Here is a 26,182-nt window from a genome sequence, read left to right as displayed (position 1 = left end):
ATTAATTAATTACTGATGATTAATTTATTTAAAAAAAAAATCTTACAGTATTGAGAGCTATGGCTGTAAAAGTTCAGTTATTTCCCACATATAAGCCCTTTTTAAAAAGATTTTTTTAATATATTTTGCTTGTTTACCTTTTGAACCTACAAACATCTTCCACAGTTCCATTGCAGCAAGGCAAGTTGATTATTTCCTTAGAGATGAACTCTGGTGTCTTGGAATAATGATGAATTGCAAAGAGTTATCGCCTCTTGAGCTCTGCCTTTTATTACCAGGCACTTCGTTAAACCTGTCAGTCTCCCCCCACCTCCCTCTCTCCCTGGTGAACACGTGAGGGTACTTACTCCAGTCACGTGATCTCATCCCGCGTGAGAAAGAGTGAGATGTACTTCTGTCTTTTGGGGGGAAGAAGAGCCTCCACAGCAAAGTGTGAGGGGAGGGAGAGAGAGAGAGCACATGTGAACAGACAACAGTTGAAGAAGAGTTCTAGGGCTGAAAGAAAACAAACAGATAGTGAAGTCAATCTTTTAGTTTGTAATCAGTTTAAGTTTTACTTAGGTTTTTCTTCCCCCTTTTATCTCAGTGATTTTTTTTTCATTTTGTTATTAAAATCTTCTGTTGTCTAACTGGCCTTACCTATATATACTGGACGCCTCTATGCTGTAACAATCTAATGGATTATCATTGTTCACATGACTAGGTAAGTAGGCTACATACTTTGGTTTAGTACAGGGGTTCTCAACCTGTGGATCGCGACCCCTTTAGGGGTCGATTGACGATTTGCCAGGGGTCGCCTAAGACCATTGAAAATATGGATTGTTATTGCCTACTCTTCTATTGCTGTGTGTGTAAGGGGGAGGGGTCGCGGCAAAGTGAGGAATTGTAAAAAGGGGTCGCCGAGCTTCAAAGGTTGAGAACCGCTGGTTTAGTAGGTCTCACATACACGTGCATGATATATGACTAGATTGACACATGGATACGTGTGGGACGTAATTATCTTCTTCTTTTCTTTTTAAGAACCAAATTTCATTTCTGCATTAATCTCTTGTGTTAGTTTAGCCAAACCAAATTTCATTTCTGCATTAATCTCTTGTGTTATTTTAACCAAACCAAATTTCATTTCTGCATTAATCTCTTGTGTTAGTCTAGCCAAACCAAACTTATAGGCCTATATATTCTATTATTATTATAAATGTTAGTTGAGCATGTTGAAATGAAGAATGAGGATTGGCACATGAACTCACAGAAACAACTACCAATGACTTAGGTATCGAAGAAAAACTATAAAAAAAACCTGATAGTAATTTATTTGTTAACATTTATGTTTAAATCTGGAGTATTGATTGACACTATAAATAACAACCAATCATGTACTTCACCATCTTGATAAATTGTTTCTCTGCAGTACAATGACATTTAGAGAGGTCTCTTTATTAGTGTCAGCATTTTGAAATCAAAAGCATCAAACAATTTTCCTTCTAAAATTAACTTTTTTTTTTATATTTCAGAATGTATTATTTTGACTTTGGAAGGTACATCTGTATTTTCATATAATATCGTGGGTGGGACAAGGAATACAGCTATTGATTAGACTGACATTAACTTGACGTTAGCTTTATGTTTATTTGCTATATAAAAGGCAATAATAACAATGTGCTACCTGTATATGTACGTGTTATATGGGCTGTCACATATTAGTTTTATATGTACGTGTTATATGGGCTGTCACATACTAGTTTTATATGTACGTGCTATATGGGCTGTCACATACTAGTTTTATATGTACGTGTTATATGGGCTGTCACATACTAGTTTTATATGTACGTGCTATATGGGCTGTCACATACTAGTTTTATATGTACGTGTTATATGGGCTGTCACATACTAGTTTTATATGTACGTGTTATATGGGCTGTCACATACTAGTTTTATATGTACGTGTTATATGGGCTGTCACATACTAGTTTTATATGTACGTGTTATATGGGCTGTCACATACTAGTTTTATATGTACGTGTTATATGGGCTGTCACATACTAGTTTTATATGTACGTGTTATATGGGATGTCACATACTAGTTTTATATGTACGTGTTATATGGGCTGTCACTTACTAGTTTTATATGTACGTGTTATATGGGATGTCACATACTAGTTTTATATGTACGTGTTATATGGGCTGTCACATACTAGTTTTATATGTACGTGTTATATGGGATGTCACATACTAGTTTTATATGTACGTGTTATATGGGCTGTCACTTACTAGTTTTATATGTACGTGTTATATGGGATGTCACATACTAGTTTTATATGTACGTGTTATATGGGCTGTCACATACTAGTGTTATATGTACGTGTTATATGGGATGTCACATACTAGTTTTATATGTACGTGTTATATGGGCTGTCACTTACTAGTTTTATATGTACGTGTTATATGGGATGTCACATACTAGTTTTATATGTACGTGTTATATGGGCTGTCACATACTAGTGTTATATGTACTTGTTATATGGGATGTCACATACTAGTTTATATGTATGTATTATATGAGATGTCACATACTAGTTTTATATGTACTTGTTATATGGGATGTCACATACTAATTTTATATGTACTTGTTATATGGGATGTCACATACTAATTTTATATGTACTTGTTATATGGGATGTCACATACTAGTTTATATGTATGTATTATATGAGATGTCACATACTAGTTTTATATGTACTTGTTATATGGGATGTCACATACTAATTTTATATGTACTTGTTATATGGGATGTCACATACTAATTTTATATGTACTTGTTATATGGGATGTCACATACTAGTTTTATATGTACGTGTTATATGGGATGTCACATACTAGTTTTATATGTACTTGTTATATGGGATGTCACATACTAGTTTTATATGTACGTGTTATATGGGCTGTCACATACTAGTTTTATATGTACTTGTTATATGGGATGTCACATACTAGTTTTATATGTACGTGTTATATGGGCTGTCACATACTAGTTTTATATGTACGTGTTATATGGGATGTCACATACTAGTTTTATATGTACGTGTTATATGGGCTGTCACATACTAGTTTTATATGTACGTGTTATATGGGATGTCACATACTAGTTTTATATGTACTTGTTATATGGGCTGTCACATACTAGTTTTATATGTACTTGTTATATGGGATGTCACATACTAGTGTTATATGTACGTGTTATATGGGATGTCACATACTAGTTTTATATGTACTTGTTATATGAGATGTCACATACTAGTTTTATATGTACGTGTTATATGGGATGTCACATACTAGTTTATATGTACGTGTTATATGGGCTGTCACATACTAGTTTTATATGTACGTGTTATATGGGCTGTCACATACTAGTGTTATATGTACTTGTTATATGGGATGTCACATACTAGTTTATATGTATGTATTATATGAGATGTCACATACTAGTTTTATATGTACTTGTTATATGGGATGTCACATACTAATTTTATATGTACTTGTTATATGGGATGTCACATACTAATTTTATATGTACTTGTTATATGGGATGTCACATACTAGTTTATATGTATGTATTATATGAGATGTCACATACTAGTTTTATATGTACTTGTTATATGGGATGTCACATACTAATTTTATATGTACTTGTTATATGGGATGTCACATACTAATTTTATATGTACTTGTTATATGGGATGTCACATACTAGTTTTATATGTACGTGTTATATGGGATGTCACATACTAGTTTTATATGTACTTGTTATATGGGATGTCACATACTAGTTTTATATGTACGTGTTATATGGGCTGTCACATACTAGTTTTATATGTACTTGTTATATGGGATGTCACATACTAGTTTTATATGTACGTGTTATATGGGCTGTCACATACTAGTTTTATATGTACGTGTTATATGGGCTGTCACATACTAGTTTTATATGTACGTGTTATATGGGGTGTCACATACTAGTTTTATATGTACTTGTTATATGGGCTGTCACATACTAGTTTTATATGTACTTGTTATATGGGATGTCACATACTAGTGTTATATGTACGTGTTATATGGGATGTCACATACTAGTTTTATATGTACTTGTTATATGAGATGTCACATACTAGTTTTATATGTACGTGTTATATGGGATGTCACATACTAGTTTATATGTACGTGTTATATGGGCTGTCACATACTAGTTTTATATGTACTTGTTATATGGGCTGTCACATACTAGTTTTATATGTACTTGTTATATGGGATGTCACATACGTGTGTCCAGGTCCGTGCAATACTAAACAAACGCACAAATTATAATATTTTAATCAAAATAAGAATATTAAGTATAAGATAATAATGAAGATAAGATTAAACTTACAAGTAATTCTTTCTTTACAAATGTGTCATGTGTTCAGATGTATTAATGTTCTTAAGTGGAGTTATAGTGAAACTAAAAGTGAGAAGGGGTCTCCACAAAACTGTTAACGAGGGCCTTCGCTTACTAAATGTCCGGCACTGTAATATGTTATATGGTTGGCCAGATACTAGGCTTATATGTATGCTTTATACGTGACTAGCTATTACTTTTATACGTTTTCTTATAGACGATATACGCTTATTCTCAGTTTCAGTTTATTCTAGTCCCAAACCAAAACATATACTCATATTTTTTTTATTTCATTGCCTTATCAGACTTTTGCCTTGTAACAGACCTTGGCATTGGGACACATAGTTTTCTTGTTTTAGACCGTTACCTATACAAACCTATATCAGTATCCTTGACCTGTACCAGATCTTTGAACTGTACTAGACTCTGACCTTATCAGATCTTATCAGACCATTGACCTGTACCAGATCTTTGAACTGTACTAGACTCTGACCTTATCAGATCTTATCAGACCATTGACCTGTACCAGATCTTTGAACTGTACTAGACTCTAACCTTATCAGATCTTATCAGACCATTGACCTGTACCAGATCTTTGAACTGTAGGGCCTACTAGACTCTGACCTTATCAGACCTTATCAGATCTTATCAGACCATTGACCTGTACCAGATCTTTGAACTGTAGGGCCTACTAGACTCTGACCTTATCAGACCTTATCAGATCTTATCAGACCATTGACCTGTACCAGATCTTTGAACTGTAGGGCCTACTAGACTCTGACCTTATCAGACCTTATCACACCATTGACCTGTACCAGATCTTGAAGGTGTACTAGACTCTTGCTTTACCAGACGTTTGCCTTGTTCTAGATTGTTGTCTTGTCCCAGATCTTTGCCTAACATATCGTTGCCTTGCCACCTCTAACAATTGTTTAGCGCTACACTTTTATGTAGTTTTCGTCCTCAGAAAAAAAAACTCAAAATATTTTTGTTGCGGTAGGTTTAGATTTATAGAGACATAAATTGTTGTTGTCCTAGTAAACTGTAACACCTGCTCCACTTAGTGGAACTACAGGCAGTCATTCAGGAATGTTTTGTTACCTGTCTACCTGCAGTTAAACACCTGAACACTGAACATTTATCTGCTGCATAGATGTCTTATGTTGTCTCGAACAGTTCATTATACTTGAGTATATCAAATTATTTCAATACTGTAGCTTTCTTTAAACTAGATCCATACCCAACAGTTGAAAGGCTAAAAAAAATGGTCAACAAAACATTATATTTGTTGAAAAACTATAGACCTCATCGATACTACTTGAAATTGTTGAAAAATTATAGATCTTTTCAATACTATATCAAATTGTTGAAAACTATAGACCTTCTACATAACATTGTTGAAAAACTATAGACCTTCTACATAACATTGTTGAAAAACTATAGACATCAAATTGTTGAAAAAAAAAACTGTAAACCTTATCGATACTAAATCAAAATGTGGGAAAAGACCATTCAATAATACATCAACTTTTTGAAAAACTATATCTTATATTATATTATATAGACGTCACTTAAAAAAAAGATGATTACGTCCTACGCGTCGTGCATCTAGTCATGCATGTTAACCAATGACTTAAATTCTGCCTAGTCACTGGTTTTCCTGGCTGGCTCAGACAACCCATTCCATGCTCTAATAGCACTAGGGAAGAAGGAGCATTTGTAAGAATTTGTCCTTGCATATGGAACGAGGAATGTGACTTTACCTTTGTGTCTTTCTGAGTATTTTATTAGATTTTGTATTTGAATATTGCGGTTCAGTGTTTTATGTATAATTGCTTCTTTACTTTTGAGTCTTCTGTCCTGAAGGCTTTCTAAATTGAGTGATTTTACTAAAGATGTTACTCTAGACCTTCAATAGTAGACCTACATCGAATTTTCGAGATTCCATGATACTTGCAAATGTGAGAAATGATTGAAACACTGTCTCAATCAAATGCTTCATACGTCGCTCAACTTGTTTTGTATAGAAAGAATGTGTAATGTGGAAAAAAAAGTTCCTATAGCCTTATTTTGTGAGGGGGCGGTGCTGTTGGACAAATCCTTCATTTCACAGATGAGGAGGAAATAGAGACGCAGTGCCTTGCAGAGTGAATCAATTGGCCGGAAGCTGAAGAAATCAATAACCCATCAATCGCTGGTGATTCTCTTCCTCTCAGGGCATTACGTCATGTGTCTCGCACTTTAGAGAATAGTTTTAACATTGTTCAACAGTTGCTCTCTTGGTAGTCTGACGATCTACATACAGTTGTCATACAGTCTCTTGTTTCCATTTTAAATCTCCTAAAAACAGCCTTTTGTTAGTTTAAATAATGTTTTTAATAACATCTAATTGTAGATTCTCACATTGTTCCATATAAATTTACTAGATTGTGTTATAAGTCTTCGTTTACACACTCATAGAGTCATAGTTTAGTAAAGTGTTGAATTTAAAAAAAAGTAATAAAGTTACTTAATTAATGCAAATTAATCCAAGATGTTAAATTTTTATTACCAATCATGACATCAATTAGTCATTCTAACATTACTACTGAATTATCTTTCTTCTCATTCAATGTTAGTTACTGAAGGCCAAGTGTAGCCTACAAGCAGACTTATATATTGTTACTGAAGGCCAATTGTACAAGCAGACTTATATATTAAGTTACTCTTGAACGCTCTGAGTGAAACAACGATTTTTTGTTCTATCTGCTTGAGAATGGCTGGTACTAAATCACTCAGTATTTATTGCTCTGTTTGAGAATGGCTGGTCCTTAATCACTCAGTATTGATTGCTCTGTTTGAGAATGGCTGGTCCTTAATCACTCAGTATTGATTGCTCTGTTTTGAGAATGGCTGGCACTAAATCACTCAGTATTGATTGCTCTGTTTTGAGAATGGCTGGCACTAAATCACTCAGTATTGATTGCTCTGTTTTGAGAATGGCTGGCACTAAATCACTCAGTATTGATTGCTCTGTTTGAGAATGGCTGGTCCTAAATCACCCTGTATTGATTGCTCTGTTTGAGAATGACTGGCACTAGATTCTAAATCACTCTGTATTGATTGCTCTGTTTGAGAATGGCTGGCACTAAATCACTCTGTATTGATTGCTCTGTTTGAGAATGACTGGTCCTAAATCACTCAGTATTGATTGCTCTGTTTGAGAATGACTGGCACTAAATTACTCTGTATTGATTGCTCTGTTTGAGAATGGCTGGTCCTAAATCACTCAGTATTGATTGCTCTGTTTTGAGAATGGCTGTTCCTAAATCACCCTGTATTGATTGCTCTGTTTGAGAATGACTTGCACTAAATTACTCTGTATTGATTGCTCTGTTAGAGAATGACTGGTCCTAAATCACTCAGTATTGATTTTTCAGCTTAGTGTGACTCTCGGATCCTGTATGTGCCAATCAAATTAAGTTTCTTTGTTGCCATCATAAATATGTCATTGTCTACTATTTGTGAGTCAAATACTAGTCGATAGATAGACTTCAGTCTTTGATCTATGTAATTATTCCTTTAAAAAACAAACACGCCTTTAAAATTGGGCTGATAGAGACTATGTTTACATACAGGCTCGGGTTGACCTAGATGTAACATAAGCTTTAACTCAGGGACCCCAGGAAATATTTAGCACATGAGATTTAGTAATTGTAGCTTTGCTTTTCTTTTTGTTGGAAGTGGGGGTTAAGCTCAAAACACCCAATTACTACGCTCATGGAATTTGGGGGCTGCCGTTTTTTGTTTAAATTTTTGTCTATTGAATTGGGTTTTTTGATCTAAAAAGCCCCTGGAGGGGGGTTATAAGTACTTGGCTGCGTGGGCAAGTGATGTTTTTAACATTAAAATCTCACCCACGTTAACAAAACAAAGCACAAAAAACAGCCACAAAATGTGGGTCTACGCCCATGGGATTAAGCACTAGAAATATGACGGTGATAATGATACTCTTATGATGTACAATCTGAGCAGTGTACAGTTGTTAGAGGTTAGCTGAGCACCATAAAGTTTGTACACGTCTAGTCTAATTTGTTTGCATAAATTTACATCCATAGCACTAGACTAAAGGTGCAATCGAGTACACATTTTAATCAAGAAACAAAATTAAGTAATTGTATCTTGACGTTGTGGAGGCTCGGAGGCTGAGCGGAAAAGCGCTTGGCTTCCGAACCGTGGGACCCCGGGTTCGAATCCTGGAGAAAACTGGGATTTTTAATTTCGTGATTTTCGGGCGCCTCTGAGTCCACCTATCTCTAATGGGTAGCTGACATTAGTCGGGGAAATGTAAAGGCGATTGATCGTTGTGCTGGCCACGTGACACCCTCGTTAACCGTAGGCCACAGAAACAGATGGCCTTTACAGAAGGTCTGCCCTATAGACCACAAGGTCTGAAAAGGGAAATTTATTTTACTTTTATCTTTACATTTGAACTTTTCATAACTTCAGACATCAGCTTATGTCCCTTTGACTCTCTCCCACCCTCTCTCTCTCTCTCTCTCTCTCTCTCTCTCTCTCTCACGCACACAAACCTGGACTCAAACCAGAGTCTATCGAAAAGAAAGTCTGTTGTTCAACATTTCGACTTTGACGTCCTTTGTAAAGCGTGTAGCGAACTATTTAATTAAAGATCAAAGATTGTAATTTTCTCTGGTATCATAACTTCTCTTTGTGTTTCACTGACATAAATATTAAAGACAAAGAAAAAAACTCCAGGTCATGTTAACCCTTCAGGTAGCCAGACTTTTTGTCTAAACTTATTTGATAATTAACGTTTTTCAACCTCTTCGAAAGCTGAATTTCTTTCCTTCCCACGAAACAAGTTGATTACATTTAAGTCAATTGAAAAAAAAAGGAACTAATGAAACAAAATTGAACGTCAAATTAAATTAAAATGTTTAACTCTGCAGCTGCTATCTCTTAATCAGGTAAAGCTTGAATACGAATGTTTCTTAAGTAAGTTAAAAAATAATTTAGTTTGGCGAGTTTCAATTGACCAGATTTTTTTAAACGAATTTTATTTTTATGTTAACTAAAAAGAAAACGAAACGTACAACTGGCATATATCATTATCAATTTTTGAAAGTAAAACTTTCTGCTATGCAAGACTTGAGATTTCATGTGCCAGATTCTGATGAATTTCTGTTTTGTTTTTTTTTAAGTTGATTTAGAATTTAGACTTAAAGTGTTTAATTTTTTAGTTATTGTTTCTTTTTAGCGGCCCCCGAAAGGGGAAAAGACGCTATTAGTTTTGTCCGTCTGTCCCGTTTAGATCACGTAAACTAGAAAAGATAGTGAAAATCCGACATCATAGTATTTTACACCATTCAAAGTTCTGATGCAACGGCTACTTTTTTCTTTTCTGAAAGCGAAAAATCTAATTTTTTAAATTAATATATTTTTAGCAGTTTTTTTTTTCATAAAAATACACCACTTTTACAACTATTCACTATTAATAGTAACAAACACTGGAGGCTATTTAGTAAAGGAGAATATATTTTACCATATTTTTAAACACATTTATGCAAACGGTTTTAGATATTTTGTAAAAAAAAATAAAAATTTCTACATTGGTATTGCTACGTTAAGTAAGTTGTATTATACTAACTACTACGTTTACACACACACACACAAAATATTTAGTATGCAAAAATGCAATTAATAAGTAGTTTTTCATATCTGCAGCGGTAGTGTGTATCAATAGGACACTGAAAAAAAAGGAATTTTTTCCTATTTTTTTATATTTTTTTTTATTTTTTTTTACCGAAATGTTTTTTTCTTGAGGAATAAGAGATTGTCCCTTTACAAAACAATTAGAGCAATTATATATAAATTATAAGACATTGGTTAGGCCAGGTTCACATCTAACTTCACATTTACTTTCACCTATCCTTTGGTCTGCTGGACCGCTGTGGCACCACACAAGATCCGTCAAACTTCTTTCTCCATTCTTCTCTGTCATTAGTCTTTGATAGAATTTCATTCTGATGTTCTTTCTGAAAATATTGAAACCTGCCTTTTATCTGCCTGGGTGGACCATTTCGGGGGCCGATTTTGAGTTTGTGTCTCCACACAAACTGTCTTTGTAACCTTCTTTGGTGTTTATTTTTGTCTAATTTTGGAACTCAAATTTCACCATGAGAGAACTTTGAGAGATAGAGGAGATATACAGAGAGGGAGAGAGACACACACACAGAGAGAGAGAGAGAGAGAAAGGAAGAGATATAAACAAATCGAGATAAAGAGAGAGGCAAAAGGGAGAGAAAAAGAGAGCTAAAGTGAAAGCGAGAAATGGGGGAGAAATAAAAAAAAGAAAAGAAAGCGAGATTGGGCAAGAAGGAAAAAGACAGACAAAAAAAAACAGTAAATGGAATAATGAGAAGAGAAAGAGGATCTCAAAAATACACATCTTCGGACAATAAAAGAGTTATGCTCACATTTGTCCTCGTTCACTGTGCTATGATTCAGATGGAAGCCTAATCTCATAGTTCATAATAATGAACAGAACTCGTTGATTGTCAAGCTGTCTCGTCCAGAACATTCACTTGCTCGTTTCACCAGAACTCTGCTATCAAAACAATCTTTCAAGTTTTAAAAAAAAAAAACAACTTTTGGTACGACTTGAGTTTGACAAGTTCTTGAAGTGCTGCCAACTTAACCCTTTTTTTTTCAAAATAAAAATTGGGTGAAAAGTTCCGGTGAATGTTACTACTTTTAGTTCAGAAAAAAAAAATATCATTGACTCACACCATGCTCACACGATATATTTTTAGTTCAATTTCTCCAAATTATTTGTTACTGTTTTAACTCTCTCTTCCCATAAATGTTTTTTGAGCTGATTAGTTAAGTAAAGTTGACCATTCAGATCTTGAAATCCATGGGGCAGTTGATGTAAAGGTCATCTGTTTTATGGTCGACGACCAACCGCCGTTACTTTACACAACAAATGTGAGGTATCCATTAGAATCGGGTGGACTCAGGCGTTTCACAATTATTCCGAAATTCAAAATAAATTTACATATAGACAGAGGCGGCCTTAGCAGTGCGTGGTACAATCATAGTACCTTACGTAATTACCGTTTGACTAAATTACACACTGTATTGTAATTGTTCTGCATAAAAGATTTCGCCCTTAAGGTTAGTGAGGGTAACTAATGGTTCAGAATCTATTGTATGAAGGGAGAGATCAACAAACTAGACACTAATAATTCCTTCCAAACCTGCTGGAGTCGGAAACTAACTTAATTACAAAGGAGAACCCTAAGACTTGCAATAAAACTTTGACAAAGTTGAACAAATCCTAGTTTATGAGATCTGGTTTTCGAAGCAGACGGTAACAAGGAAACTCCAATCGCGGGGCCTGGGTCGGTTGCCCCACTTGCCACCCCTGAAGGCTGCTACTGACATAGATTCGAACCAGAGACATTCGGTTAGGAAGCCAGTTGCTTTACCACTCAGCCATATCAAATTAAAGGTACCTTGAGTTTAAATGCCTGGTTATTCAGTTTTAAGTGAAAAAAAAAGGCACAAAAAAGCAACTTGACAAAATGCAGCATTTTTTTTAAAGCAATATTTAATCAGCTACAGAGCAACATGATTTAAAACATAGCAATAACTGACCTAAAAGTTTACACTAATCTCTAACTCAATGTTTATGTCGTTACTATAAAATGTGCGTTCACATTCAGTCTGTTCTAGTGCGTTCTTAAACAAAACAAAACTAAATGTCTAACCACAGACATTTCCACAAGTGTGCATTAAAAGAAAAAAAAAAGTGTTTCTTTTTTAAAATATTTGTATAGAGCATCTTTCATATCAAACTCATTGTGCTCTAGTCTTTTTGGTGAACTTGAGGGGTGGTAGTCTAACAATTGATTCCGGATTCGAATTCAAACCTTCTTGATAAATAGCGAAGGGATTTACCGGTATGTCACATGGATGTATTTCTTCAATGTTCACACCAACTGCTGTCTAATACTAAATTATCTCAGGCAGTGATCCGGAAATTATCGACTTCCACAGGACATTCTGTATGGCGATCTAATAGAAGGCAGGAGAGCCGCTGGTCGCCCACTTTTACGTTATACGGAGGTATGCAAACGCGATATGAAGCTCTTCAAATTCGAAACTGGCAGCTGGGAAGAGGTGGCACTGGATAGATCCACATGGAGAGAGAGCATAAAGGAAGGGTCACGGATTGCAGATGTCATACACAACAGAAGCAGAAAGAAGGGTGAAAATGTAACGGCGCCTGGTGATTATATATGCCCAACCTGCGATCGCAGCTGTGTATCAAGGATTGGCCTCTTTAGTCACACAAGAAGTTGCAAAGGGAAAAGATCGTCTCTCGAGACGTAAAAATGCCACAGACAGATTTATAAAACAGAAGCAGCACTGCTGTAGTTGGTTTCGGAACTTCCACTGTGGACAAGCTGATCGAACCTCCACCTGCCACCACTATAGCCTACACATTGGACAAATGCCCCACTACTCCCTGGACACGTGCAGGTTGTGTAGTGGAACTTATTATATCCACCCACCTTGTGTTTCGCTATCCAGTGACCAACACTGATCTGTTTGGAGCACCCATGAGGATGGGACACTATAAAGGTCAACTTGTCCTTTTCTCTGGATTTAAAAAATCTATTAAAGACTTTCTTCCAGACCACGTCGTAGTGGGCCCACAGTGCCTTGAGTTTAAGTCCCAGGCGTTCATCACATGTTACACATTTAAGCTCACAACTGTCATGCTCTATGCTGACATCAACAACCTTGACCTTATTAAGAGTGACCACGGGACTATCCTCTCTGTCATAAAACAGTCGAAAAGACGTACGGGTTGCTTCAACGACATCAAACACCACGTGCGTTGCCGTGTTAATGGAAACTTCATACCATACCTTGCTGGGTGAGCCTGAGTTTTCACAGCGACTGCACCAACACTTTGTGTAGTCGACTACATGCTCGTCGCCATCTTGATCAACTCCGTCAGTAAACTTGTAGACACGCCCCATCATTCCACTTCCTGTTCTAAGCTTTGTGGTTTCTCTATCGTGGTAAAAGGGATATGCGCTCTGCGTATGTGGCCAAAGTTCCGGTCTGTTGGGACTGGTCATTTCAACGGCGACTCTGATTGTCAGGTCACGTGTGGCTTTTATAAGATCATAAAGATCTAGGTCACGGTGTCCTACGGGAAGATCGTTCAAGGTGAACTTATCAACAGGTATAAACTGTGAATGACTTGGATTCTTTGGACAATGTTGACGATGTCTATGTAGGTCAGCTTCGCCGCCTTCTGACTCCTGAGTTTCATGATTACCTAGAGAGAAAAAAATGCAAATAGTTCAATTAATATATTACGTAATATATTGTACTTATAAACAAGTAAATTAACCAATTAGTTAATCAATTAGACGAGATTTATTAAATTAGTTTTTAAAAGGCATCACTAAATCGTACAGTAACTTTCTCAATACAATTTATAAATGATAAATTTAAGCTACCTTTACTTACATTTGAAAGGCCAATTTAAACAAATTAAAATACAAAAATTTCTTTTCAGAGCTCCCATATAAATTGATGATTTTTTTTTTTTGTGTCGGATCTAAATTTAGGAAGCGTTGCGTTAATATTTCATTTCATAATTATTGAGTTAATCTACATTTCTCTACTAGGCGTTAAAGGTCAGTGTGCTAAGAGATTCTAGATCAGTGATGCCCAACCTAATTCGACCCGCGGGCCATTTTAGTTTCCAACAATCGTCTTGCGGGCCACATGAGCGAAAAGTTACAAAAACGAAATGAAATTGTTCTGAAACTATTTTGGAAGAAACCTCTGGATTTAATTCTTAACAAATAGGTTATTTGACAATTATATTTTTTTTTACGCGTCAAAAAATAGCCTCATTTCCCTACTTGTAATGTCATGGTGTAGGTAGCTTTACCATGGACTCATTTTGTGGTCTCTTTTTGGTAAATATTCCCATGGATCCTCCATCCTCTAGGCGTAGTTTGACAATCTTTCATTCGCGACTCAAACCAAGTATGCCGCCATATTTATTTTAAATTCCGTTTTTATGTTGTTGTTTTATTAGACAGACACACTTTCTTTATAAAATAAATATTTTGGCTTATTATCATGTTCAACAAAAAAAGATTTTCACTTTTCCTGGTAAATTCTACATTCAGAGACCCATTTCATAAACACTCAAATGTTAAAGATTATGATACCAATCCATCAGAGAAAAGGTGAGGGCCCAAAAGTAGGTACAGACACATTTTTTTCAACCTTTTTTTTTTCTCGTTTGGAAGGAGGATTTCTACACTTTGTGCAGACGTTTCGGCGGGCCGCATGGAACCACGCCGCGGGCCTGATATGGTCCGCAGGCCGTATTTTGGGCATCACTGCTCTAGATATATTTAACGTACAGGCTCAATTAGCTTTAGATTAAAGTAAACAATATTCATATTGTGATACAAACCTATTACGTTTAATCCAAAAAGTGGATCCATATTTGAGATATCTGTGGATATAAACAAGGATAATCTCATCTGTAAATATATTGTTCAGCTAAGGTACTCTTTGTGATGTGTTCGCTAGTTACCTCCCTTATATCGTTTACGTCCCATTTCAACGACCCCCTTTTGTAATATAACTGCTATTTGAAATTTACATAAACGATTTACCAAATTGCATTAGTTCAAGTACAAAAGTCAGATTATTTGCAGACAATTGCATAATATATAGAACAATAAAAACAACACAAGATACAGAAATTTTACAAAGAGAATTAGATGAATTACAGAAATGGGAATCAAATTGGAGCATGTCTTTCCACCCAGAAAAATGTCAGTTGTTAAGAGTAACAAAAAAACTAAAACAAATTAATTCCACTTATCTTATTCATGGTAAACCAGTAACACAAACTAAAAACGCAAAATACCTAGGTGTTATAATAAATGAAAAACTGTCATGGAATCCCCATATTGATGAAACTATAAAAAAATCAAACAAAGCATTAGGGTTTATTAAAAGAAATTTCTATAAATCAAATAAGAACATAAAACTAAAATGTTATTTAACCTTGGTTAGGCCAATAATAGAATATGCATCCTCCGTTTGGGACCCCTCAACTCAAGATAACATTAAGAAACTGGAACAGACACAAAATAGAGCAGTGAGATTCATAACAAACGAATATTCACATTTGACTAGAGTGTCACTAGAGTAACACCCTTAGTAAAATCACTAAATTTAGAAAGCCTTCAGGATAGAAGACTTAAAAGTAAAGTTGCAATTATACATAAAACACTGAACCATAATTTTCAAATACAAAAAACAAAATTTAATAAAATACTCAGAAAGACACAAAGATAAAGGCACATTCCTCGTCCCATATGCTAGGACAAATTTGTACAAATGCTCCTTCTTCCCAAGTGCTATTAGAGCATGGAATGGGTTGCCTGAGCTAGCCAGGAAAACCAGTGACTTGGCAGAATTTAGGTCATTGGTTAATATGCATGACTAAATGCATGACGCATAGGACGTAGTCATCTTCTTTTTTGAAGTAACGTCTATATCATATAAGATAAGAAGAAGATAAGATAATTCCGCCAAACTATTTCCACATTCTGAGTCCCAGAAAATACAATGCGTAGAATACGTGTATGCACAATGTAAGTTCCTCAGCCTTGAGGCCCAATGCGATCACATACTGGTCTCACTTATAAAACCTGGCCTGCATCAACCTGTTCAATCACATGCATATTGTAGCTATTTCATTGTGCAGAGACTTAGATTTTGTCTTCAATGAATGCTTATCAAATTAACACTAAGTAAAGCCTGTGTCTATGGAGTGTGCTAAACGTTTAATATTAATACTCAGTGTTTAATGATTCAACTTACCGAATAAAACACTTTGTCCAAGTTATGACGTTCCCAGCTTGTCCTCAACATTTGGCATAGTCTCATTTCCACGTAATGATCTAAATATGGTTACAAGATTCCAAAAGGGAATTCCCCATTTACGATAACACGGTGTATTGACCTAGATCCCTAAGTCATCTGCCGATAGATAAGCATTATTAGCTACTTTCACAGTAACACACTAGGCTTTCAATCCAAGTGGGGCTTTCAGCCTTCGAATAGGTTGTGTTCATTTATTTATCTTATCTAGGACTTTTTTTTTATTTACAAGTCTTATATCAACTCACACTGTCTGTCTGGTAAAAAGTGTGTACACGTTATTTCTCCCACACCAATTCTCGGATCAAGTTGAAACTTCGCACACTTATTCATTGGCATTGACAAGACATGACCCAATAAGAAAATAACTAATAAGTCAATTATATCATGTGTTGTAGCAGTGCCGGCCTTCGGTAATTAGAGGGCTAGGCGAAGTGAATTTGATGGCCCCAAATGAAAATTAAACAAAAAACGAAAAAAAATAAAAGCAGGCAATTAAAAACATATCTGTATCTTTATTACGATGAATCAATATTTTTTTTTCGACACGTTCTGTATTGTTAATGGAAGATGACCATAAGCCTAGATCGAAGCCGATATGTTGACTTTCCTCTACATCGCTTGAACCTGCATCTTCCGTGACCGTGTTCATGGCTTTCTCCTGGAAGTTAATCGATTCGTTGACCACTTCTAAAACTACTCGCTTTTCGTTGGCCTCTTGATGTACCAAACTCTAAATTACGTCTCTCTCGATATGTTCACCTGAAGGTCTTCTAACACTGGTAGTCTGACATTGGTAGTCTGACATTGGTTGTCTGACATTGGTAGTCTGACTTTGGTAGTCTGACATTGGTTGTCTGACATTGGTTGTCTGACATTGGTTGTCTGACATTGGTAGTCTGACATTGGTAGTCTGACATTGGTAGTCTGACATTGGTAGTCTGACATTGGTAGTCTGACATTGGTAGTCTGACACTGGTAGTCTGACAATGGTAGTCTGACATTGGTTGTCTGACATTGGTTGTCTGACATTGGTTGTCTGACATTGGTAGTCTGACATTGGTAGTCTGACATTGGTAGTCTGACAAGCAAATCTAAACTTTCATTAGCATGGTCATGGTAAACATTTTGAGCTAGTCTAGCAGACATAGAACAGAGCGTTGCTATGTTTGAGATTTGATTCAAGTTTCGCTGTTTTTCCTCTAAAAAGAAACTTTTTTTAGTCCTATGCGAAGCCCCCACCAATCGTAGGCCCTCGGCGGCTGCCTATATTGCCTATGCTTAAGGCAGGCCCTGATTGTTTGACCCGGGGAAGACAAAACCAAAGAATTCTGGATTCATGCTCATTACTTTCTTGTTTAATAATATAGAAATAATCAAATATTAAAAAGTTATCTCCTAGCAAACAAAACAAAAGTGCCGACATCTTCAAATACTGAACTGCGGTATCATAAGAAACGGATAAATCAATCAAGATCTACATTTTTATACATCCGCACATTTGTTTCACATTGACACTGGTTCATTTAGATATTTAGTTTCAATGTGCAGGCCACCTGTAGCTGGCCATCGTTATTTATAGATTATGGTTCAATGTTTTATATATTATTGCTACTTTACTTTTTAGCCTTCTATAAATCTATACTTAAGCTTCTCTAACAATGTAAATTAAAGTTCTCCTTTCAGGCCTTGCGGTCTATAGGGCAGAAGATGTAAAGATCATCAGTTTCTGTGGCCAAGACTTAACTAGTGTGTCGTGTGGCCAGCACAACGAACAACCGCCATTACTTTTCCTCACATAATCCCGAAATTAAAAACCCCAGTCTTCACCAGGATTCGAACCTGGGAACCCCCCCTCCCGTTCGAAAGCCAAGTGCTTTTCCGCCCAACCATCGCGCCTTCGATTTGACTAATGGTGTTCCTTTAATTCGTTTGTTATAAATGTTGCGACTCTATTTTTGCGTCTGTTCTAGTTTCTTTATGTTTACTTGAGTTGAGGGGGTCCCAAACAGAGGATGCATATTCTAATAATGGCCTAACCAAGGTTAGATTTTATATATTCTTGTTAGTTCGTTATGTAGGTCTATATGTTTTACTCAAGAAACGATATTAACAAAGTCTTCAGCTGAACTCTACTTTCACCATGTTCTTTCTTTATTTATAGGTCAGATCTCTCTCTGGATCAAGGTAAGGGAACTTTATTTCTCTCTAGAGACAGCCTGATGACGTCATTTCAACGTCGTGTCAGGGGTGGTAACAACTGATACCATCTGTCGAAGAGTAATTGAAATAAAAATAAAAAAAACGGCATTTCTTATTCTCTCCCCTTTACTTGAATTTGATAATGTTATCACTGTCTTCTTCATGGCGCCTTGAATTCTCGTACTGAAAAGTTCGTGTGCTGAAAAATAAAACAACCTGAACATAAATGATTCCATGCTGTGTAAATAAGAATAGATCGGTGATGCCAACTTCGGCCTGCGGGTCGAATAAATTTCTAGCACACGCTTCATCACAAAAAAGAATTCCATGGATCTGGGGCTTTTGTCTGAGCCTTGATACCTTAGTTTTAGACAGTGGACAGAAATATCATGAAGCTAGATAGCACGGGCCGGATATGGCACTCTAGCCATAGTTTGTGCATTGCTGATACAAATCGGACAAGTGCAGAGTTTACACAAAAAGAAAGATACAAAAACATGTATTGTCTTTTTTTGTTTTGTGGTCTTTCTTTGTTTTGTGGTCTTTCTTTGTTTTGTGGTCTTTCTTTGTTTTGTGGTCTTTCTTTGTTTTGTTGTCTTTCTTTGTTTTGTGGTCTTTCTTTGTTTTGTGGTCTTTCTTTGTTTTCTTGTCTTTCTTTGTTTTGTGGTATTTCTTTGTTTTGTGGTCTTTCTTTGTTTTGTGGTCTTTCTTTGTTTTGTGGTCTTTCTTTGTTTTATGGTCTTTGTGTTCACATTTTTAGATTGACAATATTTTGAGATCCCCTCACTTTTCCTTGATCATGAGAACAATAAAATATTTTTAGATATAAATATTTAACTTTATCTCCGCATTGAGTGCTATGAAGCCTCTTTATCACCTGCAGACTATAGGTGAGAGATAAATATTTATAGATTTCAAGGGCTCAAGTTTTCCCAATTACGGTGCCTCTCCCACTGAGCAGGAGATAAAGTCGAGTGTTAGCTCACACAGACGACTTCTTCTTTCCAACGGTAGATCGCAGATACAAGAAGACAAAAAAAAAACAACGAAAGTGTTCTGGGTGGCTGAGTGGGTCAGGACAACGCGGTTAGTTTGAACCCACACCAATCTGTTTTTAGGGAGATTCTCTTCTTTCAGACCCTCACTTACTTAGACTTAGATCCTCACTCGTAATCTGGCCGATTGGGCGGGGACTCCGGTGGGGAGCTGTATCAATAGAAAATATAGTAAACAGAAAACCCTGATGGACCACAGTAAAAACAAAGGACGCTTGTACCACGAGGCCCTTCATCAGCTACAAACAAACAGCAAGAACAGTATGTTATCTTATAAAATACAGACGTTACTTCAAAAAAGAAGATGATTACGTCCTGCGCGTCATGCATTTAGTAATGCATGTTAACCAATGACTTAAATTTGCCAAGTCACTGGTTTTCCTGGCTGACTCAGGCAACCCATTCCATACTCTAATAACACTAGGGAAGAAGGAGCATTTGCACAAATGCTATGATCTTATCACTTGTCTTGACCAGTTGAGAAAAACAAGCAAAATTTTAAAAAATTACTTTAAAAAAAGACAATGCTTATATTAAAGTATATCAATTACTTTGGATCAGTCATGTAATTAAATTTGTAATAGATCTAGACTAACAATAATACATTAAGACTAAGACTAAGATTGCTTTATTGATCCTTACGGAAATTTGTTGTGATTACAAGGACTCAATTCTCATATAAAGACAACACAACAGAAAAATACACATAAATACAACAGACAACATAAAGAGTTCATTCAGCGACTACACACAGGTATCTTGGTGCATTTCATGTTCCCTGATCAATGAGTGGAGGTGATAGAGTCTGACCGAGTGAGGTACGAACGAGTTTTTGTACCGCTCCGTTCTTGTTTTGATTGACAGCAGTCACCCACTTCGCGACGACCTGACGTAGTTCTGATGGAGCGGGTGGCCGTTGTCTTCCAAGATTTTTTCGATTTTTCTTAGGCACGTTTGTTCAAAAAGTTAATTTAAATGTGGTAATGTTGTGAGTGTAATTTTTTATGCTTTTTTTTAATGATGTTTTCTAGACGTCGCAACAGTTTAGACAGGTTATTCCGTATGTTAGCAGATTTTGTACAGTCGCGCAGTAAAAGGTCTCAAGGATCTTCTTGTTTAGTTTAAAGCTATTGAGTTTGTATAGAAAAAAAGAGTCGCTGGGCTGTTTTCTTTGTCAGAGTTCCAAGGTGGTCTTCCCATGAAAGCTTGTTGTTGATGATAACCCCTAGATATTTATATGCCTTTACTTGTTCTATAGATGTAGTGTTTATTTGCAGTTCACGTATAGTTTGTTTTTTCTTTCTAAAATCTATTATAAGTTCTTTAGTTTTTGTGACATTCAGTTCTAGAAAGTTGTCGGTACACCAGTTTGTGAACTCTTCTATCGAGCTTCGATACTGAGTTTCGTCTCCTGAAATAAGACCAACTATGGCAGTATCATCTGTGCGATTAGAAATATTTTTTTACCAAATGTTTTTTTTTTCATTATTAAGCTAATTCGATGTCTATTTAACAGGTATTGTGTTCAGTACCACCTCATCGTGGTCGCTGCGTGAACACCCCGCTCTTCTAGGGTGGCCAAGGTACTGGTTTCTCACGACTGATGAAATAAGCAGGCAGCGATACTTAAGGGTGTATGTTCAGCTCTCCCCGCTGAGGCAACGCTAAGAGGCCTAACGGTATCTCCGAAAAGGGGATAGCGCTAAACACCACTTGAGGGTTGGTGGTGTACTCCGGTGCCTGACTGATTCTCGGGTCTCTCTAATGGGCAAAACTTGGCTGTCTGGCCTGGCCTTTGCGGGCTGTGTCGGGCGACCTTGCTACGCCCATGAACTAGGCTCTATCTACCCACTCCCCGTCCTAGGCTCTACGGTAGGATTAACCCTTCCAGCCTAGCTACCAATTGGAGTTCATCTCAGGTATCGTATCTTGCAGTAGAGGTCAGTACTATTGCTGTCTATGTGTTATTCAAACTTTGAGCACTTTACAATGTTCATTCATTTTGCAATGCAAAATTATAAAACAGTGCAGTGTCCACCCTGTCCGAGATTATTCAATGATAATTCATCAATACGTTAGTTAACTATCATTGCATAGGGTCACATTTATCCTTTTTTATCAGTAGCAGAAGGGCGAATGCAACATCACTAAAAACAAAAAACAAAAAAAAAAAGAAAAGAAAACGTATGCTACCCACAATCTTCAGAAGAAGGGCGTATGATCTAAACAATATAAGGGCGTATGATCTAAACAATATAAGGGCGTATGATCTAAACAATATAAGGGCGTATGATCTAAACAATATAAGGGCGTATGATCTAAACAATAGAAGGGCGTATGATCTAAACAATATAAGGGCGTATGATCTAAACAATATAAGGGCGTATGATCTAAACAATATAAGGGCGTATGATCTAAACAATATAAGGGCGTATGATCTAAACAATATAAGGGCGTATGATCTAAACAATATAATGGCGTATGACCTAAACAATATAAGAGCATATGATCTAAACAATATAAGGGCATATGATCTAAACAATATAAGGGCGTATGATCTAAACAATATAAGGGCGTATGATGTAAACGATATAAGGGCGTATGATCTAAACGATATAAGGGCGTATGATCTAAACGATATAATGGCGTATGACCTAAACAATATAAGGGCGTATGACCTAAACAATATAAGGGCGTATGCATCAATCACTAGAAGAATGATATATGAATTGATCACTTCATGACGGGCCCATGCTATTACCACAAGATGAAGGGTGTATGCTTCAATCATTCTCTGTCTCATAAAAAATTAGACTGTAAACATGCACACAACAAAAACGTTCGTCTGGCTTTTGTCATATTTCCCATTTTTTTGTTCCCACATTATGTAACCCCAGCCGCAGGGCCCCCCGTTCTCTTAAGGTACACCTATCCAATCAGAAGCTGTTTATAAATAATGGCTCCGTCATGTTTACACTCAGTGACGTCATAGTGCTAATGGGAGATTCTCTCTAGACCGCTCCACCCATTCTACCCCCCTCCCCTCCCCTAGTTCCTTCTGTACTTCCCGTGACATTAAACACTAAGTCTATACCATGACACCTGTACACTTTGACTTGACATTTCGTGAGCCCTACTTCTGACAATGTTTATAGATTCCTTCATTGATTTGTTGGCACACTGAACATAGTCAAGATGAAAATAGTCTATTTTCAGAATTGTACAACACAATAAAATAAACTTTAATTCTTCAGATAATGTATTTAATAGCTTCTTAATTGTCTTATGTTTGTAGTGAGTCGAACAATTATAGCGGCAATATGATCACTTTAGGAACAAAGATACACCACAAGAATAAAGTAGAGACAAGGGCGTGTACAGACTTAAACATAGATCTGTTTATTAGGCCATTCTAAAAAGCGTATGTTTTGAGAGAGAGAGAGAGCTAGTCACTCGATTCAATGGCGTAGCAACCAAGGCTCAGAGGTATTCATTGCCACCGGACCCGTGGTCCACAGGGCTCTTCAAAGAAATAACAACTTGTTATTCCGCTTGTATAAAAGTTGTGATTGAATTGAATGTTATCACAATTGTACTACCTGCATTCTGCATTTTTAATGTCTTATTCTAAATTGATGGGTGGCCGAGAGAGCTAAGTACGCTTGGCTACCTATCAAGCGGTTCGAGGTTCGACACCCGACTCGAGCAGAGTTGTGTTTACTGAGCGCCTAAATATCAGCACCTTCACCCATATAATCCCTCCCTCACACAGTTTTCCATAAAAAGAGATTGGGCCATAGCACTCTGAGCATGCTATTAGCAAGATTGGACCATAGCACTCTGAGCATGCTATTAGCAAGATTGCACCATAGCACTCTGAGCATGCTATTAGCAAGATTGGACCATAGCACTCTGAGCATGCTATTAGCAAGATTGGACCATAGCACTCTGAGCATGCTATTAGCAAGATTGGACCATAGCACTCTGAGCATGCTATTAGCAAGATTGGACCATAGCACTCTGAGCATGCTATTAGCAAGTTGCGCTTTATAAAAGTTATTTTTAAAAAAGATGTTTTTATTCCACTAAACGTACGGCAGGGGTCCCGCCATCCTAGTCTTGAAACTAGGCCCTCTGGTTGCTTGCTACGCTGCTGGACCCGATGCGATATAGTGCCATCCCAGCAAACAACAGAGCTAGAAATGCAAAGACGCAACTGGAGCTGGATTGGGCAGACACTGCGAAGCAAAACAGAAAATAGTTCAAAATAGGTTCTAGACTGAAGCCACACCATTGTTACATAGTAGAAGAGAAATGCTGACAGAACCCAAAGCAAACATGGGATATATAGAGAGAGAAGCAAAAAGTGACAGAAAGGACATTGAAGAATTGTCCAGAAAAGTTCGATGGTGAAGTATTGTTGTGGCCTTATGCTCCACTTGGAGTCAAAAGAATGAAGAACTGAGTCAGTCAATATTTTCGAGACTTCCACGTGTAGATACCCAGAACAAAATAGTCAATATTCTTATTGCCTAAATCATCTTATGAACATAACTCATTCTAATGATTCAAAACTAAATTGAACATAGGTCTAAGTCATTTTAATCCAACTCAGAGATTGTCTTCTATTTAAGACATGTCACGCGTAATCTCCCCCCTCCTCATTTTCCCTGAAGTTTTCAACAGGTGATTTTCTAAATCTATAAATTAGTGTCTTATCTGACCTTACTGGTGAGGGTTGTTTTTTTTTCTGATGACGTCATTGGTTATCTCACGTAAAAAATAAAAACGAGTGCTAACTTTAGTTATATTGATAGGAGTACGTTAAGAGAGATTGGGGGGGGGGGGGCGCAAGATGTGCTTGAGTACCTCCCCCAATTATTGTTTTAAACACCTGTCGCCAGGAATGTATTTGACGTACAAACTTGTTATAGACTTAACGACGTTGTATGTAAGGAGCTCCCAGGTCGGTGTGTACTACTCACGTGTGTCGTTATGTAGATTTAAAATTGTTCGACCTGCTAAATGGGAGCCACCTGTTGACACCCGAGATGTAAAGTCAATTCTGTTGTTCCACTTTTGTGAAGCGTTTCAATACCAAGGAGTTGTCTTTCTTTGTTACACAGTGTGGGGTACAAACTATTTATATCATTTTAAAATATCTGTGCTTTTATTTATTTTTTTGTTCCATGGAATATTTAAAGTACAAACTTACTTCATTTAAGAGCCACCTTCATGTTTGAGGACAACAATCATGATTAATTCTCAGATTTTAATTTGCGATATTGTTGAATGCCTCTCACGACTGAGAATCTTCAGTAGAGAACAAATAATGTCCATATTTCAAGATAAAAGGACCATAAATCTTGAAGTGCAAGTAGAATTGAAAGGGGAAGCAAATCTGACAATTTTGATTCTATTCAATGGAGTATAATCTTGTTGTGTCTAGCTCCGTTGCATCTAAGTTATTGTAAGTTGTTGTATTCTCTAAAGCCCTGATCAAGTTCTGGAACCATGGACATAAAGAAATATAGACCGGCCGACTGGAACATAGTATTGAATTTTGTATGTAGTTCTCGGTCGGAAAGGGAGGTGACTCATTATGACAAATTATTGACATGCGCAATGAAAGTTTTTTAAAGTTCTTTTTATTTTAATTGCGCTCAAGTTTTTTTTCTTTCCCAAAGTGGAGCTTATTTCAGAAATCTGTATAGCAGCAAACAAACACAAAAATATTAACTAAACTTTGATAGACGACGAACACAAATGACGACAAAGATGAAATGAGAGGAAGAAGATGAATGGCTGTGGCATGCGCTCTGGGCTGTCGTCTCGATGGCCCTGGGTTTGAGCCCTGTCCGTGGTCATCCTCCGTCGTCCTGAGGGAGGTTTGGGCGAGAATGCAAGAATCTTCAATTCTGAAGGAACATCCGAAACATGTAAAACAAACAAAACTGTTTTAATTGGTGGAAGAAGAGAAAGAGTAACGTGAATCCTTATTGGTCAATTTTATATCCCTACTAAGTGCTTCACCTTCTCCTATCCCTTAGTCTGTTGAGCCGTTGGGGCACCACACAAGATCCGTTGACCGTCTTTCTCCATTCCTGTCTTTTGCCTTGGATAGAGTTTATTTCATTGACAGGCCTGTCCATTCTTTAGTCTTCACATCGCAATGGTAGATGAGGGCTTAATATTTTAAAATTATAAAGACTGATAGGGTTTAATACATTTCTAATATTTTCTGTAGTATTTAATTCAAGCTCTCAACGCAAACTTTCTGGTTAAGATTCTTGTCAACCACAATTGGACGGCTCGTAAAGTCTTAATTCTAAATATTGAATATGACCTTTGTAATTAAATTTAAAATACCTGATTGACAGATGTCACTTCTGTTGGATAAGCAGAGAACTGGTCCAATGATTTTATACTCACTGGCCTATATTTGATTCCATTAAAATCCGTTTCAAACCATTTCATATGACATCATATGTTG

At 36.5% G+C, this 26,182-nt stretch overlaps 2 protein-coding genes across 4 annotated transcripts in view; one reads left to right on the top strand and one right to left on the bottom strand.

The window, feature by feature from the left end:
* Nucleotides 1–398: 398 nt before the first annotated feature.
* Nucleotides 399–26,182, top strand: part of LOC106071004 (G-protein coupled receptor 161-like) — a 45,436-nt gene continuing 19,652 nt past the window's right edge. The window contains exon 1 of one of the 3 annotated variants that reach the window (XM_056041883.1): nucleotides 399–521. The gene's annotated coding sequence lies outside the window, so the exon portion shown is untranslated. Of the gene's footprint in view, nucleotides 704–24,701; nucleotides 24,822–26,182 lie in introns of those variants that run through there. The other 2 variants (XM_056041881.1, XM_056041884.1) reach the window with 2 other exon arrangements.
* Nucleotides 12,071–15,054, bottom strand: LOC106070910 (uncharacterized). Its single transcript, XM_013230907.2, has 2 exons — nucleotides 14,949–15,054; nucleotides 12,071–13,787 (listed from the first exon to the last, which is right to left on the bottom strand). Exons 1-2 carry the CDS (start codon nucleotides 15,016–15,018, stop codon nucleotides 12,844–12,846), a joined length of 1,014 nt encoding a protein of 337 aa, XP_013086361.2. The 5' UTR covers nucleotides 15,019–15,054; the 3' UTR covers nucleotides 12,071–12,843.

This window comes from Biomphalaria glabrata, chromosome 9 (assembly GCF_947242115.1).
Source record: "Biomphalaria glabrata chromosome 9, xgBioGlab47.1, whole genome shotgun sequence".
Lineage (NCBI taxonomy): Eukaryota > Metazoa > Mollusca > Gastropoda > Planorbidae > Biomphalaria > Biomphalaria glabrata.
Note: the sequence above shows the minus strand (reverse complement) of the source record. Positions and strands in the feature narration are given on the sequence as shown.

Bases quoted from the DNA above. Each gene is read 5' to 3' on its own strand.
- LOC106070910 (XM_013230907.2), bottom strand. From the start codon at position 15,018: ATGAGATTATCCTTGTTTATATCCACAGATATCTCAAATATGGATCCA. The intron at 13,788-14,948 runs GTTTGTATCACA...TTTTCTCTCTAG, and splicing joins TTTTGGATTAAACGTAATAG to GTAATCATGAAACTCAGGAG.